Source organism: Podarcis bocagei (assembly GCF_964188305.1).
Source record: "Podarcis bocagei genome assembly, chromosome: 8".
Lineage (NCBI taxonomy): Eukaryota > Metazoa > Chordata > Lepidosauria > Squamata > Lacertidae > Podarcis > Podarcis bocagei.
This window is the reverse complement of record NC_138133.1, coordinates 1,696,761-1,711,934: the sequence shown is the minus strand read 5'-3', so window position 1 is coordinate 1,711,934 and position 15,174 is coordinate 1,696,761. Positions and strand designations below refer to the sequence as shown.

The 15,174-nt window shown below is 44.4% G+C and overlaps 2 protein-coding genes and 1 pseudogene across 8 annotated transcripts in view; 1 reads left to right on the top strand and 2 right to left on the bottom strand.

Moving 5' to 3' along the window:
* Positions 1 to 15,174, top strand: part of SEMA5A (semaphorin 5A) — a 148,341-nt gene that overhangs the window by 71,680 nt on the left and 61,487 nt on the right. For all 5 annotated transcript variants that reach the window (XM_081205962.1, XM_081205963.1, XM_081205966.1 and 2 more), the window contains exons 5-7: positions 7,641 to 7,703; positions 11,798 to 11,896; positions 14,732 to 14,945. In XM_081205962.1, coding sequence (XP_081062088.1) covers positions 7,641 to 7,703; positions 11,798 to 11,896; positions 14,732 to 14,945 — 376 coding nt within the window. The remainder of the gene's footprint in view (positions 1 to 7,640; positions 7,704 to 11,797; positions 11,897 to 14,731; positions 14,946 to 15,174) is intronic.
* Positions 4,383 to 7,471, bottom strand: LOC308593252 (histone H3.3A pseudogene; annotated as a pseudogene). The gene is made up of 2 exons: positions 7,339 to 7,471; positions 4,383 to 4,840 (listed from the first exon to the last, which is right to left on the bottom strand). The product of its transcript is annotated as a histone H3.3A pseudogene (transcript).
* Positions 8,860 to 10,771, bottom strand: LOC308593555 (putative CENPB DNA-binding domain-containing protein 1). Of its 2 annotated transcripts, XM_081206031.1 has the most exons (3): positions 10,466 to 10,771; positions 9,925 to 9,992; positions 8,860 to 9,741 (listed from the first exon to the last, which is right to left on the bottom strand). In XM_081206031.1, exon 3 carries the CDS (start codon positions 9,726 to 9,728, stop codon positions 9,207 to 9,209), a length of 522 nt encoding a protein of 173 aa, XP_081062157.1. In that variant the 5' UTR covers positions 9,729 to 9,741; positions 9,925 to 9,992; positions 10,466 to 10,771; the 3' UTR covers positions 8,860 to 9,206. The 2 variants fall into 2 exon arrangements, with proteins under 2 accessions (XP_081062157.1, XP_081062158.1); XM_081206032.1 differs by lacking the exon at positions 9,925 to 9,992 and having other exon boundaries at positions 8,860 to 9,745.

Genomic DNA, 15,174 nt, shown 5'->3' with positions numbered 1-15,174 from the left:
CTTTTATCAGCTTTTATTTTAAAGCATGTACCACTATCCTTTCAGTTCTGCCTCAGTTTGATTACAGAATTTGTCTGACAGAAGACCACAGTACATGTTACCAGTTTGACAGCATTATTCCAAAAATCCTGCCAAGCATTGCTAAAGGGTACGGCTGGAAATAAATGCCAAATTTGTTTGAGCACATTTTGACACAGCTTGAAGAATTTTCTCATAATTGCTTCTCAACTGGTAAAAAGAACTTGCTCAGGCCACCCTATTTTGCAAAGTCTCACCAGTCTCAAGTGCATAACTCCTTTTGGGGGTCTGGCTAGATGTGACAGTCACCACTAGCTAATTGGGTTGCATCCACTGGTGACCGTCTGCTGACAGAAGACACTTTGATCCAGCAGAGGCTTTAGCAGAACCAGGAAGGAGGAGATTTTCTCCAGTTTGTCCTCACTGCAGCCCCCATCTATTCCTGAATGGGGGACCCTTCAGAACAGCACATAAGATTCAGAGGGAAGGGGGACCTGCAGAGGAGAGAACGAATTGACAAAACTCACTGAGTAAAACCTCCACTGGATTGAAGAATCTTCTGTCCCCATGAGAGGCACCACAGGAGGCAGCAGAATGGCTTTAAATGGAGGATGAGGCTGTTGCTGCTGTTAACCACTACTGCTAAATTAAACCTCGGCTTGGCCATAACCCTTGTGCTCTGCTTGTAAGTTTCCAGAGCTGTCTTGTCTTGCAGTTGTTGGAGAAATGACTGGAGTTGATCTAGCAAGGCAGTTCTCATGTTCACGTGTGTTCCTTCCAGGGCCGTCTTAAGCATATCCGGCGCCATGGTGCAAAGCTCCCTCCGGCGCCCGCTCCCCCCTCCCCGTTTAGGGAGAATGGCGCTGCCGGTGGGGCTGGAGGTGGCAGGCAGCGGCTGGAGGGTGGCACCAGGGCGCCAAGTTCTGGAGGGCGCCAGGGAAGAGGCTGGACACGGTGCCTCCCGGCTCAACTGGCCGCTTGGTGCTGCGGTGGCCACGGCAGAAGAAGGCGCCGGGAGCGGCACTGCTTTGGCGGTGAGCTGATGCTGGGAGGTGCTGCGTCCAGCCTCCGCCTCTTCCCTGGCACCCTCCAGAACCTGGTGCCCTGGTGCCCCGCACCACTAGCCTCTGTGGGTAAAACGCCCCTGGTTCCTTCAGTAAGCAATAAACCCCGTTCGCTGACTATGATTCAGTAGCTACAACAACTAACACATCTTGGAACGATGCACAGTGATGCTATTCCATTGTCGCATGGGTACGGTCAATCTGTGTCTGTCAGAGGTTGGCAGAGGCTCTCTGCCAAGGACCTTATGCCCCTGATGCTTCTCCTCCTTTTGCTGTCGTTGCCCACGTGCTCACCAAACCCAGGCCTAGGGGGGGGGGCAAGTGAGTAGCAATGGCAGCGAGGGAGAAGCTGCTTCCCCACTGCCTCTCTCTCCCTGATCAGCTAGCAAACTCCTGGGGTGGAGGATGACGGTTTTGGCCAGAGCCCCCCCCCTCACCAGCCCTGCAGACCTGAAGCCTGCACTGATTACTGTCATTTGGTTCTGTCAAATTATATTCTTGGTTGCATTGCACCTTTGAAAAACATGGTGTTTGAATACATGGCATAAAATGTGAAGGCAAACAGATAACAATAGTAAAAACGCAACTAAATGGAATTATGAAATTATGTAGCTGTTTTCTGAGGCGGTGTAATCAAACCACCTTTGGAAATATTATATTTTGCCAGTGTCTAATTACCAGAGCCATCTGCCTAAGGCATTCTCTGCCATCTGTCTGGAATTTTGTTTTGTTCTTTTCTGTTTGTTTTCTGTTTTTAGTTTATAGAAGTTCATAGAATCACAGAATTGTGGAGTTGGAAGGGGCTCAAAAGAGATGTATTTCTGTTGGTATGAAGTAGCTGCGATGGTAGAGGTTCTTGCTGTATCTGTCTGGTGTGTGTCATAATGGGTGTAACAGCGCAATACTTCATCCATACACAAACTCCTCCTTTTTCTTCCTCCAAAGCTCCTATGGGCAGGGCTGTCTTTACCCAGGGTGCAAGGGATGCGGGGCACCCGGGCGCTGAATTCTGGGGGACACCTGCCGCTGAAGCCGCCTAAGCTCTTAACTATCTACCTGTTATGAAGTAATAAATAATTTTGATTAAGCTAGAAAAACAAAATACATATATACCTAGGTATTACTGAAATGTATACCTACTGTTTCACCAAAAGACTTTCGTCTTTCTGCGGTCATTTACCAAAGACACGCCGTGCCAGCGGCAGCGCTTGTCATTCACAACAGTGGGGCTTGTCAGACTCAACGGCGCTATGCACGCGAAATTAACTCTTAAATTAAAATATTGTGTTACGTATTGTATTGAGCTGCTGTGCGGCAGAGGGGTCAGCGACACCTTTGACATGACTGATGTTTCTCCTAAGTAGGTGCCTAAACAATACTTATAAGTTTAAGTGTGGTGGTGTTGTATACTTCAGTATAAGTGTATTGTAAAAATTAAATAAAAATAAATAAATAGCCTCCACTTGCTGGACTCCACCCACTGAACTGCCTTCAGTTATATTCTTCCATTCATCCAGTTACCTTTTTCTTTCCTTCCTTCATTTCTCCTCTGTCTAAACTGAGATTGTAAGCTCCTTGGGGCAGAGATCTGCTTCTGTCTCCCCCCCCCCTCCTTTTCTTTATGTTACTCTGTAAAATGTGTATTTTTCTGGTGGTAAAAAAACCAAAAAACAAAGAAACAAACCAGGCTTGCTGTTAACTGAATTTGGTGCTTAGAGCAGGCAGGGGTTTGGGGAAAAGCAGGAGACAGAAGGCAAGAGTTTATACTAGAGCTGGACCAAACTTTTCATGTTGAAATCTGGCATTTCAAGGCAATAGAACCATTCACTGAATTGGGAAGCAGGTTAAGCAGGAAAAAGCCAATCTCTCTGATTTCTAGTCCTAACCACGTGGAACAGTGAAGATCAGAAGTCCTGAAACAGAACAGGGCAGGGTTGTCAACTTTTCAACCAGCCCTGGTTCCTGTGTCTTTTAAAAGTGTTTGATCTTCAGCAATTAGCAGGTGAACATTTTCATAGCATGGAGATACATGCTATCACCTGCTAATTGCTGCAGATCAAAGCAAAGACAAAGGCCAGTTGAAGACTGTAACAAACCTCAAGAGCTGTCTCTGGGGTCTGCCTCCCACACACATGTTTTTTGCTGCTTGAGTGCAAGAAGCTGTGGCAGCCAATCGGAAGCCGCGCCTCGGTTGTCAAACGTTTCGGAAGTCGAAAGGTCTTCCGGAACAGATTACATTCGACAACCAAGGTTTGACTGTACATTGGTACCTCGGGTTAAGAACTTAATTCATTCCGGTAGTCCATTCTTAACCTGAAACTGTTCTTAACCTGAAGCACCACTTTAGCTAATGGGGCCTCCTGCTGCTGCTGCTGTGCCGCCGGAGCATGATTTCTGTTCTCATCCTGAAGCAAAGTTCTTAACCTGAAGTACTATTTCTGGGTTAGCGGAGTCTGGAACTTGAAGCGTCTGGAACCTGAAGCGTCTGTAACATGAGGTACCACTGTATAAATAATCCAGTAATCATAATCAAGAAAATAAAAGAACCAGAATTTAATAATTGTTTAAATCTGGTTATTTGTATGCTTGCCCTGAATTAAGAATTTGTTGCCTTTTTTTTTTTTTTGGATCAAGTTGTAACCAGTTTTAGGGATGCGGGTGGCACTGTGGGTTAAACCACAGAGCCTAGGACTTACCAATCAGAAGGTCGGTGGTTCGAATCCCCGCGACGGGGTGAGCTCCCGTTGCTCGGTCCCTGCTCCTGCCAACCTAGCAGTTTGAAAGCACGTCAAAGTGCAAGCAGATAAATAGGTACCACTCCGGTGGGAAGGTAAACAGCGTTTCCGTGTGCTGCTCTGGTTTGCCAGAAGCGGCTTAGTCATGCTGGCCACATGACCCGGAAGCTGTACGCCGGCTCCCTCTGCCTATGGAGCGAGATGAGCGCTGCAACCCCAGAGTCGGTCACAACTGGACCTAATGGTCAGGGGTCCATTTACCTTATAACCAGTTTTATTGCAAAAAGACCCTGTACACATTTATATCAATTTTAGTACCTTACAATTTTAGCTACCCAACAAGTCATTAACATACAGAAACATGCATGAAAAGCAAGAAAGATCACCCATCCCATCTGCATATTAGCAACTTGTCACTGTTGAGCAACAAAGCTCACATCACTGCGTTTTTATGTGAACAGTCACTTTTAGCATTCATCCTGAGTGAAAGATGGAATGATTTATGTACAAATGTAACATATTATAAACAATTTCATACAAAAAAAGTCACAAATTGAAACCAAAGTATTTTACAGAATTTACTACAAAACACCATAAAAACTTCCTCCTCTTAAGCCCTCTCCCCCCATATCCTACGAGCCAATTGGATGTCTTTGGGCATGATGGTGACTCTCTTGGCATGGATGGCACACAGGTTCGTGTCTTCAAAGAGACCCACCAGATATGCTTCGCTAGCCTCTTGCAGAGCACCAATGACTGCACTCTGGAACCTCAAGTCTGACTTGAAGTCTTGAGCCATCTCCCTTACCAGCCTCTGGAACGGAAGCTTGCGCGTCAAAAGTTCTGTGGACTTTTGGTAACGACGAATCTCTCGCAGCGCCACAGTACCAGGCCTGTAGCGATGAGGTTTCTTGACTCCACCAGTAGAGGGAGCGCTTTTCCGAGCAGCTTTGGTAGCCAGCTGTTTACGTGGAGCTTTGCCACCAGTGGACGTATGGGCAGTCTGCTTGGCATAGCTGTCAACTTACAGATTTGAAAATAAGGGACCAGCAGCCTCGAAAATAAGGGATCAGCAGCCAAAATAAGGGATCAACAATTACTTTGATAAAATACATATTTTGTTGCGTGCAAATGGCTTTAGATACCTATTAGGTCCATAAATTACCATATAGCATATATTCAACACAAAAAAGCAACAATTTGTTGTTGACAAAGCACAGCTGGACATAGAAAGGGCCTCATTACCTTCAGTAGCTTATTTAAGGGACATCATCAATAAGGGACAGCAGCGGGACATGGCGCAGGGATAAGGGACTGTCCCGCCAAATAAGGGATGCTTGACAGCTATGCTGCTTGGTATGCTTGGCCATTTCCCTTTACTTTTTTACACTTTCAGGAGCGGAGCCTTTAAAAACAATTCCGCTCCTATCAGCCGCAAGGTACACGTCCTACTCCTTCCCCGATGAACCCGCAACTGTGAATTTGTTGACTTTTATCCGAAAGTCTGCTTTTTATATGCTTCCAGAATTTGCTGTTCCCCTCCCTGATTCAAGGAGACTTTTTAAAAATGATGCGCTGACATTTCAGGGCGAGCCCTCTCCAAACCCCAGGAAACACTTTCCCCGACTTACAATGAAATACATCAATGAGTTTCTTTCAGATGCAGTACATCAATGAGTTTCTTTATCAATCAGGACCAATTCCTTCTGAAATGTGGAATATTATGGGGCAGTTTCTCCAACACATGGGACAATCACAGCTTGATTACTTTGCATGCGAGTCAATGTGAACAAGGTTCCTTGACAGTAGAAAGTTTGGAAAACCACATTATCTTTGAGCTATTATCCCTGCTGTTAAATACTCCCCCCCCCCCGCCTATTATTTCACAGCAAACTAAGTACAGGTTCCAAGAAAAGCTGCTTGCATGATGCTACCTGCCAAGTGTTGATTCTTGGCTTTGGGAATTTATTTAAACAAGAATCAAGGAGTCACAGCTCTAGTTTCTGTGCCAATTGTAGGGTTGCTGAAGTCAGGTAGAGGCAATTGTACTAGCCAAGTCAAGTGAAAACTTGCAAAGGTTCTACAGATTTCCAGCCCATGCCTGGAAAGGAAAAGCATCTTGTGGGTCTCCCTCCCTCTTCCAGTCTGTCTCAGCTGACGGCTGTGTCTCCATGGAAACTGGTCCCTCAGCAGACAAAGAATTGATGACTTCAACTCTTCCTTCAACCCTCCCCTTTGTCAAGGGAGGAACCCTTTGGAGCAGTACAGTGGTATGTCAGTCCCACATAGGGATTTAGTATAATTTGGATTATTAGTATAATAATCTTTAGTATAATTTGGAAGTTCTAATCATATAGAATGATACATTAATAATGCATTATTGATAAATAATTAATAATATACTAATTTTATGTACTTTTAATATCTGACTGAATAGTGTAAGGTTTTTTAGAGAGGAAAATGAAACCCTGAAAATAAATATATAAATATAAATATAATATTTATATCCTCCGGGCAACACATACTATCTTCTCCCTATCTTATCCTCACAACCCAGTGAAGTGGGGTGAGTGTTGCTGGCCGCTCCAAAGGTACTCAGTGAGCTTCATGGTTCAGGAGAGAGAGAATTGAACACCGTTCTCCTCAGTCCTCATTTGGTGCTCTAACTATGACACCACACTGGTTAGGTTCACATGAACGCTGTCTTGGTTGCAAGGAACGCAGGGAATGAATGTTCAAAGGTTGTCCATAGAACAGGGAGGTAAATGCCCTACTCTGTGACTTCAACAGCAGTACTGCAGAAATCAATATACTGCACAGGCAAAGATTTGCAGGCATCAGCTGATCAGAGGCTCCTGCAAATTCTCCTTTCAACAGGGAGCCTTACCTTATATGATGTCAGATGTAGAGCAGGGGGACGTGGTTTGGGGAAAATGACCCGTTGGAGGTTTCCCAGCAATGCCCTATATAGCCTGGGACCTAAATTGCCGTCATCTCCTTGGCTTTCAAGGTACTGCTTTTTTCCACCTGGGTCTTTAAAATGTCTTTGATTTTAATGTGCATCTTTATCCATCCTGCATCCTCATGTTTTGTTTTAGTCCCTTATGGTGTTTATTTGATATTTATAGTATTTCATGGTTTTTAGTATGCTGTCCTGGACTGTCTTGAAATCATTTGGTGAATGGCAGCATACAGATTTTTTAAATAAACACATAAACATTTTGGCCATTCTAAATAATAAAAAAATGTTTATTTCTTAATGTGCTTGTTCAGCACACTAAGGGTTTTGATGTTGAAACAAGACCCTGAACCGCACACCCACCCCAGCCACACCTCATACATGAACAAGGGAAACAGGTGAACAAATGTGGCTACGTGTGGCCCTGAATTAATTTCTCCATAGTTATATTTTGGTCTTTTGTCATCCTGTGCGTGAATGAATTTACTTGCTTCACTCCTTGCCTCTTGCGTGCAGAAGAAGCACACCATGATTGTTAAGACAAAAGCAAACTGTGAGTTACCATCATTTGGAGCAAAACAACCCACGACTTCGGGTTCAAAAGCCGCGCTGAGCCGGGGCTTGTGGTTTGCTTGCTCCCGGTGCCAGCGTGGAGAAGCGAAACAGGCATGATTCACTCGGGCCCAGCAAGCCATGACTTATGGTTTACCGTGATGCCCAAATACAGCCATTATGTTTTATCTCCCATGCAATTTTAAATCATTGTTGTTTATTTCAGTGGAAACACAGTGATCTCTATGCTTGCTCCTGGGCATTTGGCTTGTTGTTTTCTGCATCTAATCTTTATTTCTTTCTGTGTGCTAGGGAGTGGAGTGGTCTTGTGATGAAGCTACTACAAAGGCTTGTTACAGTAAAGGCAAATCAAAGGTGAGTAGCTCCTTCTTAAACAATTAATTTCCTAGATCCGAGTGAGAAAGTTCATCTGTCCACTTGTGCCTATGCATGTTTACTTGAAAATGTTCACAGGATTGCAGACTCATTCAAGCAAGGTTCTAACCAAGTTAGCATCTGTACATAGTGAAGGAACAAGACCACACTGCATCTTTCCTGCCTAAAGACCTGTTGGGATCTGCTTACTGGATTGCACATTTGTGCAGTGTCCTATGTGAGTTAACTCCAGTTTGGACCCCCACACACAGACCTCATGCAGATATTGCATCCAGTGCATGGACACTTGCCAGGCTTAGGAACTGGAGGGTTCGCCTTTGTGCATGCATGCTTAAAGTCCCACTCAAGAGTCTTTGTACTGTGGTTGCTCTCATGCCACAGCAGAACAGTTGGAGCTGTATTATTATGGGAATCTGCTAATGTTTACCATGTTGGGTGCATGTTTTTGAGTTACAGTGAACTCCTTAGGCTTTGTTCTTTGGTCCTGGGACGAAGTCGGTAACCAGACTGAATTTCACTCAGCCTTGTCTGCAGACTTTCTGGGTTGCTGGAAGCACCTGGACGGTACAGCAAATAGACCTTTGTTGTTGTTTCCAAATTCAGTCCTTTGAGGGGGGGTAGAGTGATAAAAGCAGGAAGCATATCTTTGCAGTTATAACAACCAATCATAATGCATTTTTACATCCGGAAAAAGTCAGGCTGGAGGTTTAAAAATCTGCAGATGCAATTTTAAAACACTAGGACTATGAAAATAGAAACAAGCCTTACCAAATTTGTTTCCTGCTTGCATGACAACATATAGTACAGACACCAGAGATTATTTGGTGTTTACAAATCTTATAAAATCCATAATTCCCATTGAGATAGTACTTCAAGGTAGAAATCTGAATACTCTTTGTTCTGCATACCCCAAAGCTATGGGCTGGATGCATTCTGTGACTGCAGTCGGTCTGTTTCATGCCACATATAATGGCAGCTGCATATACAGTGGTGCCTCGCAAGACGAAATTAATTCGTTCTGTGAGTTTTTTCGTCTAGCGAATTTTTCGTCTTGCGAAGCACGAAATCCCATAGGAATGCATTGAAATTCAATTAATGCGTTCCTATGGTCAAAAAAAGTCCAAACAAAGCCAAATTTGGTACAACAAGAGTTTATTAAGTGCTCTTTAAAGTCACACATACTGTAAAGAGCATTTCAAAAACTGAAGGAACAATAAATTAAGTTTCTAAACATGACAGAAAAACATTTAAAAATCAACAAAGTGTACAGTACATTTTCTAAGACTCTGGGGGACAACTCGAAGAAGGTTCCTCTTCCACTCTTTGCTTCTTGCTGAAGAACCTGTCCATGGTCTGCTGCTTCATCCGCCTTTTCAGCACCTCCCTGAAAGGCGACATGACCCTCGTGTCAAAAGTGTTCGCAAGGTCACGTGTCAGGTCCTTGTCAGGGTGGTGCCGCTGTGCAAAAGCCTGCACATCTTTTCACTTCTGGCAAATGTCCCTCAGTTCTTCAGCCGCAGGAACATCAGAACTGGCAGCCTCTCCATGCCTGACCACGCTGTGGATTCCAGATCTTGCCTTGAACCGGTCAAACCAACCTCTGCTTGCCTTGAAGACTTCTGGCTCGCCTGAGGTTCCTGGCTGTTCCCGGACGAGGTCTGCGTGCAAGGCCTTGGCCTTCTCACAAATGACGGCCTCAGTCACTGTGTCCCCTACACGCTGCTTCTCTTCTAACCAGATGAGCAGCAACTTCTCGACCTCCTCCAGAACAGCTGGGCGGTTCTTCACAATCCTGGTGACTCCCTTGGCTGCATCAGTCGCCATGATCTTCTCCCTCATCTTCAGGATGGTGCCGATGGTCGATGGATTCCTCCCGTACTCCCTGGCGAGGTCTGTCACACGCATTCCACCGTCATGCTTCCGGATGATCTCCTTCATTTCCAGCGTCACCTTCTCCTTCTTCCTCTCGCCGGCCTCTGCAGCAGCAGTTTTCTTGGGTCCCATGGCAGCACAGCTCCTACCTTCGCAAACTCAAAAAAAATAAAATCAAAAAAAAAAATCAGTGCTTCACATCCAAAAAATTCAAAAGCACCCAGCCACCCACCACACAGAAATTCAAACCCAGAACCAAGTCCTTGAATGCCAAACACCCAACCCAAAATCCAAAAACCCCCAAAAAAGTTTTAAAAGTTTAACTTACCAAATGGCTGCAAAAGAAGTTTTGCAAAAGCTTCAAAAATCAGCAAAGTCTTCTAAAACCTCAAATGGCTGCAAAAGAAGTTTTGGAAAAGCTTCAAAAATCACCAAAGTCTTCAAAAACCTCAACTGTTTCCCCAGCCACCCAGCCACCACACAGAAATTGCAAACCCCTCCTCAACTGTTCCCCCAGCCAGCCACCACACAGAAATTCAAATCCAGATTTTTTTTAAAAAAAAACACAACATGGCCCAATGGTCACAGAAAATAAAAAAAAACAAGAAAACCCCACACAAGCTCCCAGATTCTTGCAAACCCCTCCTCAACTGTTCCCCCAGCCACCCACCACACAGAAATTCAAACCCAGATTTTTTTTTAAAAAAACAGCAGAGTGGCCCAATGGTCACAAAAAATCATAAAAATGCAGAAAAAAAACACACAAGCCTCCAGATTCTTGCAAACCCCTCCCCAACACCAAGTCCTTGAATTCCAAACACCCCAACCCAAAATCCACCCCCCCCAAAAGTTTTAAAAGTTTAACTTACCAAATGGCTGCAAAAGAAGTTTTGGAAAAGCTTCAAAAATCACCAAAGTCTTCAAAAACCTCAAAAAAGGCTACCACACCGCGTGCTATGAGTTGCTCCTCGAAGTCAAGTCGCAACTGCACCTCTTCAAGCAATGCACCCTGGGTATTAACGGTTTTAAGAAAAAGGAAACAAACTTTCAAGACATTTTCGTCTTGCGAAGCAAGCCCATAGGGAAATTCGTCTTGCGAAGCAGCTCAAAAACCGCAAAACCCTTTCGTCTAGCGAGTTTTTCATCTTGTGAGGCATTCGTCTTGCGGGGCACCACTGTATAGACCACAAAGGGTTGCCTTGGCATTGCCCACAACGCACACAGCTCTTGTATGGACAAGCTGATCTCCACAAAAATGTTCAGCTGCACAATTATGAGCACAGTCACCAGTGGCGTAGCGTGGGTTGTCAGCACCCGGGGCAAGGCAAGTAATTTGCGCCCCCTAACCCATGGATTTGCGCCCCCTAACCCTAACCCCCAGATGTTGCACCCGGTGCGGCCGGCCCCCCTGCACCCCCCACACTACGCCACTGACAGTCACAGCCAAGGCACCCTTGAATCATACTTTTGAAAGAGGCAGAAAAACTTGGAGATTGATTGATTCCTCTAACCAACTCTATGAATGTTTGACGGTTTCTACATCGCCAGGTGTGGATGGTGCAGTGCCTGCTCCAAGGAGTGTCTGTTCCTCTGAAATTACCCCCACATATCAATAACTGAGTTTGCCACAATACTCCCTTTCTCCCTCCCCCTCCCTCCCTCTTTCATGGGGAAGGGTGGGCTTCATACAGCTTCCTTTATGAACCTGAGATAGTATGGCCCCAAAGAGTTATACCAAATCCAAAATGCCTGGAAGAGTTACAGGGTGCAAAATGTGAGCGCATGTAAAGAAAGGAATCGTAGAATTAGAAAAGACCATTGTGACATTTTAGTATTTAGAAAATTCAATGTGCAATGCAGCAAAGAATGGGGTACTGCATTGTTTGTTGGAGGTTGGAGGAAAAAAGAGCCTGAATTACTTGCATTAATTTTTTTAGTGGCCCTTGCCACAGTTGAGTCAACTGCTACAACAAAGCATAGAGAAAGTGATGCAGCAGAGCTTCTCAAAAGGATCAACGGGTTTCTTGTAATTAGGAACTGATTGTAAATATAATCTGCACACACCTTCAGGTATAGTTTATCTCTTTTTTTCATACATAGTTTCATACCATAGGATACTGAAGAGCAGGTCAGGTTTTGCTTAGCATACGCTGCTTATGGGACATTGATGATCCTGTTTTCTCTTTCTTTTTTGATGTTAGGAAGAGTGCCAGAATTATATCCGTGTCCTTCTCATTGGTGGGGACAGACTCTTTGCATGTGGAACTAATGCGTTTACGCCCATTTGCACTAATCGGACGGTAAGAATATGGACAAATCCACACTGCAGAATTAAACTGGATCAGAACTCATTCCTTCTTCTCCGGGAGCCCTGGATACTGGGATTGTGTGGGGCGGAAGGGTGATAGGGCTGCCTGGGAGAACGCCCTTTCTGGGGAGATCCACCTGGCCCTTTTTGCAGTTCTTTACATGCTAGGCTCTGGTCCTGTTGGCAAGTTAAGAGAAGATTTTCAGCGTGTGTACCAAACTACAGTTTCCAAGATAGGAGGAGGGCATGGTGGCAATATAAAAGTTAATTTGAAATATTATTATTATTATTATTATTATTATTATTATTATTATTATTATTATTATTATTATTATTAATACCCTGCCCTCCCCGGCCAAGATCGGGCTCATGGTGACTAACACCAAATATATTAATACATTAAAAACACAAAATCAAATGATTAGTTAAAATACAATTCGAAATCACATTTAAAATCAAAATAAAATTAAAAGTTCACCAGGCCCAGCCATCCGTGCTGGTCCCATATGGGCCGATAGAAAGAGCCAAGGAGGCCACTTACATACAGGGTCCCATAGAAAGAAGGGGGTCAGACTGGGCCCAGACCAAAGGCTCGGCGGAACAGCTCCGTCTTGCAGGCCCTGCGGAATGATGTCTCTTGTGACAGAGCATTCCACCAGGCTGGGGCCACAGCTGAAAAGGCTCTGGCCCTGGTCTAACCTCCTTCAGACCTGGGACCTCCAAGGTGTTATTCTTTGTGGACCGTATAGGGTCCTCTGTGGGACATACCAGGAGAGGCAGTCCTGTAAGTATGAGGGTCCTAGGCCGTATAGGGCTTTAAAGGTTAAAACCAGCACTTTAAACCCGACCCTGTACTCTACCAGGAGCTAGTGCAGCTGGTAAAGCACTGAATGAATGTGATCCCACGGCGAGAGCCCCATAAGGAGCCTCGCCGCAGCGTTCTGCACCCGCTGGAGTTTCTGGGTCAGCTTCAAGGGCAGCCCCACGTAGAGCGAGTTACAATAATCAAGCCTGGAGGTGACCGTCACATGGATCACTGTGGCCAGGTCAGGGTGGGAAAGGTAAGGGACCAGCTGCTTAGCACGCCGGAGGTGGGAAAATGCCGCTTTGCTGTAGCTGCAACCTGTGCATCCATAAAAAGGGAGGTGTTGCTTCTATAGAAATAGAATAAAATATAATAAATAGAGACAAAGTAGGTAAGCAGTCATGATTATTGCTGCCAGCTGGAGGAAAGATGCAGAGGTAACTGGAAATATCTGGAGGTTGCTTAGCTGATGCTGTTCATGGCAATTCATAGGTTGAAATTAGATGAAATCTGTGGGAGAGCTTGCTTTAATATTGGGGCTAACCTCAATACTATTCATGCAATTTCATTTTTATTATTATCAACCCCTTCCCTGGCTGTGCAGTTGGTTACAACCCCACTTGAGCCTCAGCCTGCAAGCCAGCACTGAGTTTCATGAGTCGTGGGGAGGAGTCTTTATGCAAGTTATGTAAAGGGAAAGGGACTGAAATTTTGTTCTGTTGGGATGGTGAGAAGGACCCTGAGTTTGATTGTTGTCAGAATTAGTTAATTTAAATTAAATAAATTTAGATTATTTTAAAATAATAATCGAGAAATAAGGCCAATTTAAATTAAGATTTCCCGTTTTTGAAGTTCCTGTATTTATAGTTGCTTTCTATCACAATTAAGTCATTTTGGATTGCAACCAAATGGAGTCTTTATGCTATCTAGAAGCATTTGGTCATGATGTGCGTATGCCTTGCAGAATTATACCTGCTCAGAGACAAGGAGCAGAATTGTGTGCGGTTCTTTCTATATACCTGTGAGGATATTAAGTAAGAGCAGTTAGTTGATCCAACAACCATGTTGTAAGTATCCAGAATGTCTGTACAGGACTGGCAGTTAACAAGGCAAATGTTTTTAGGTATCAGGTTGAAAAGTGCATAAATAGTCATATTTTGTCTGAATATGTTGCAGAAGTCAGAAAATTGACAGGCATGAAGCAAGAGTGGAAAAATAAGTACTCTAAGGATGGCCCGGTATAGCATCTCCTCTCATATTTTCAGTACCTGTGATGATTTGCTAGTCCCTGGATCCACTAGAAATCGCATATTAAATGCAACATGTAACTTTTTTGGAGCTTTAAAAAAGTCCTTTGGGGGCTTCCTACACTACTGTGCCTCTCGCTTTGAGCAATGTCTAGAACTTGGGAAGAAAAATAACATAGCAGAACATAGATTCTGAATGCATGTTTGATGGCAGAGCCTTCCTACACCAAGAGATTTATCACTCTGCCCCTGGTTTTATTTTCTGCTAGAAATTATTTATTTTTGTGCTCATTTATGTATTCATTTATAAGCTGCTTGTATTCTGAAGGCTTGAGACTGGTAATGAAAGCAAAAGAATTCTAGCAAAAGAGAACCATATCCCATCATATCTCTGCTGGGTTAACTCTGGAAACAGGCTAGTCCCACAAGGCTGCTGAGATTAGTGTACTCCAGTTAATGGGGCAGGTTCCTTTTAGAACACCTTTCTTTGCATTCTTACTGTTTGAATTTGATGCACAGATGGTATCATTAACAGGGAAACCATGCAATGCAATTAGAGTTAATGCTAGTGATTTTCTATTAGATTTCTTTCGATTGCAAAGTGTGCAAGTGGGAGTGCCGCCTTCTGTTTTCAGATACTCACCACAGAGCTAGAAAGTGGTTGTTGCTCTGTGTGAGAGGACTGAGAGATGCACGCTCTGTTGTGGCACGTAATGTTGTAGATTGATTTATGGTTTCCTGCTCAGTAATATGGTTTTAATTCCCTCCGCTGCAGCTAAATAACCTGGAAGAGACGCATGATCAGATCAGCGGCATGGCTCGCTGTCCATACAGCCCCCAGCACAACTCCACCGCTCTGCTTGCAAGCACTGGTGAGCTATATGCAGCAACAGTCATGGACTTCCCAGGAAGGGATCCTGCAATTTATCGCAGCTTGGGGGTGTTTCCTCCTCTCCGGACTGCACAGTACAACTCTAAGTGGCTTAATGGTGAGTGCAGAGACAACTGGTTGTTTACGTGAGTAAATATTGTTCTGAAGGAGCACAAGTCCTTTCTTGGTGCTTTTGAAAAGGTTGTTGCCCGTTTCTCTGGGAAAGTCTTCAACCACTGATGGTTTAAAGTTGGCAGTTCAGCATAGAAGGAGGGGGTGAGTGGGGAGGAAAAGGAGAGGAAAACATAGAGAGGAGGTGAGAGAGTGTAAGAAGAGGCAGGGACACG

Coding starts and splice junctions, on each gene's coding strand:
- LOC308593555 (XM_081206031.1), bottom strand. CDS start 9,728: ATGGGACCCAAGAAAACTGCTGCTGCAGAGGCCGGCGAGAGGAAGAAG.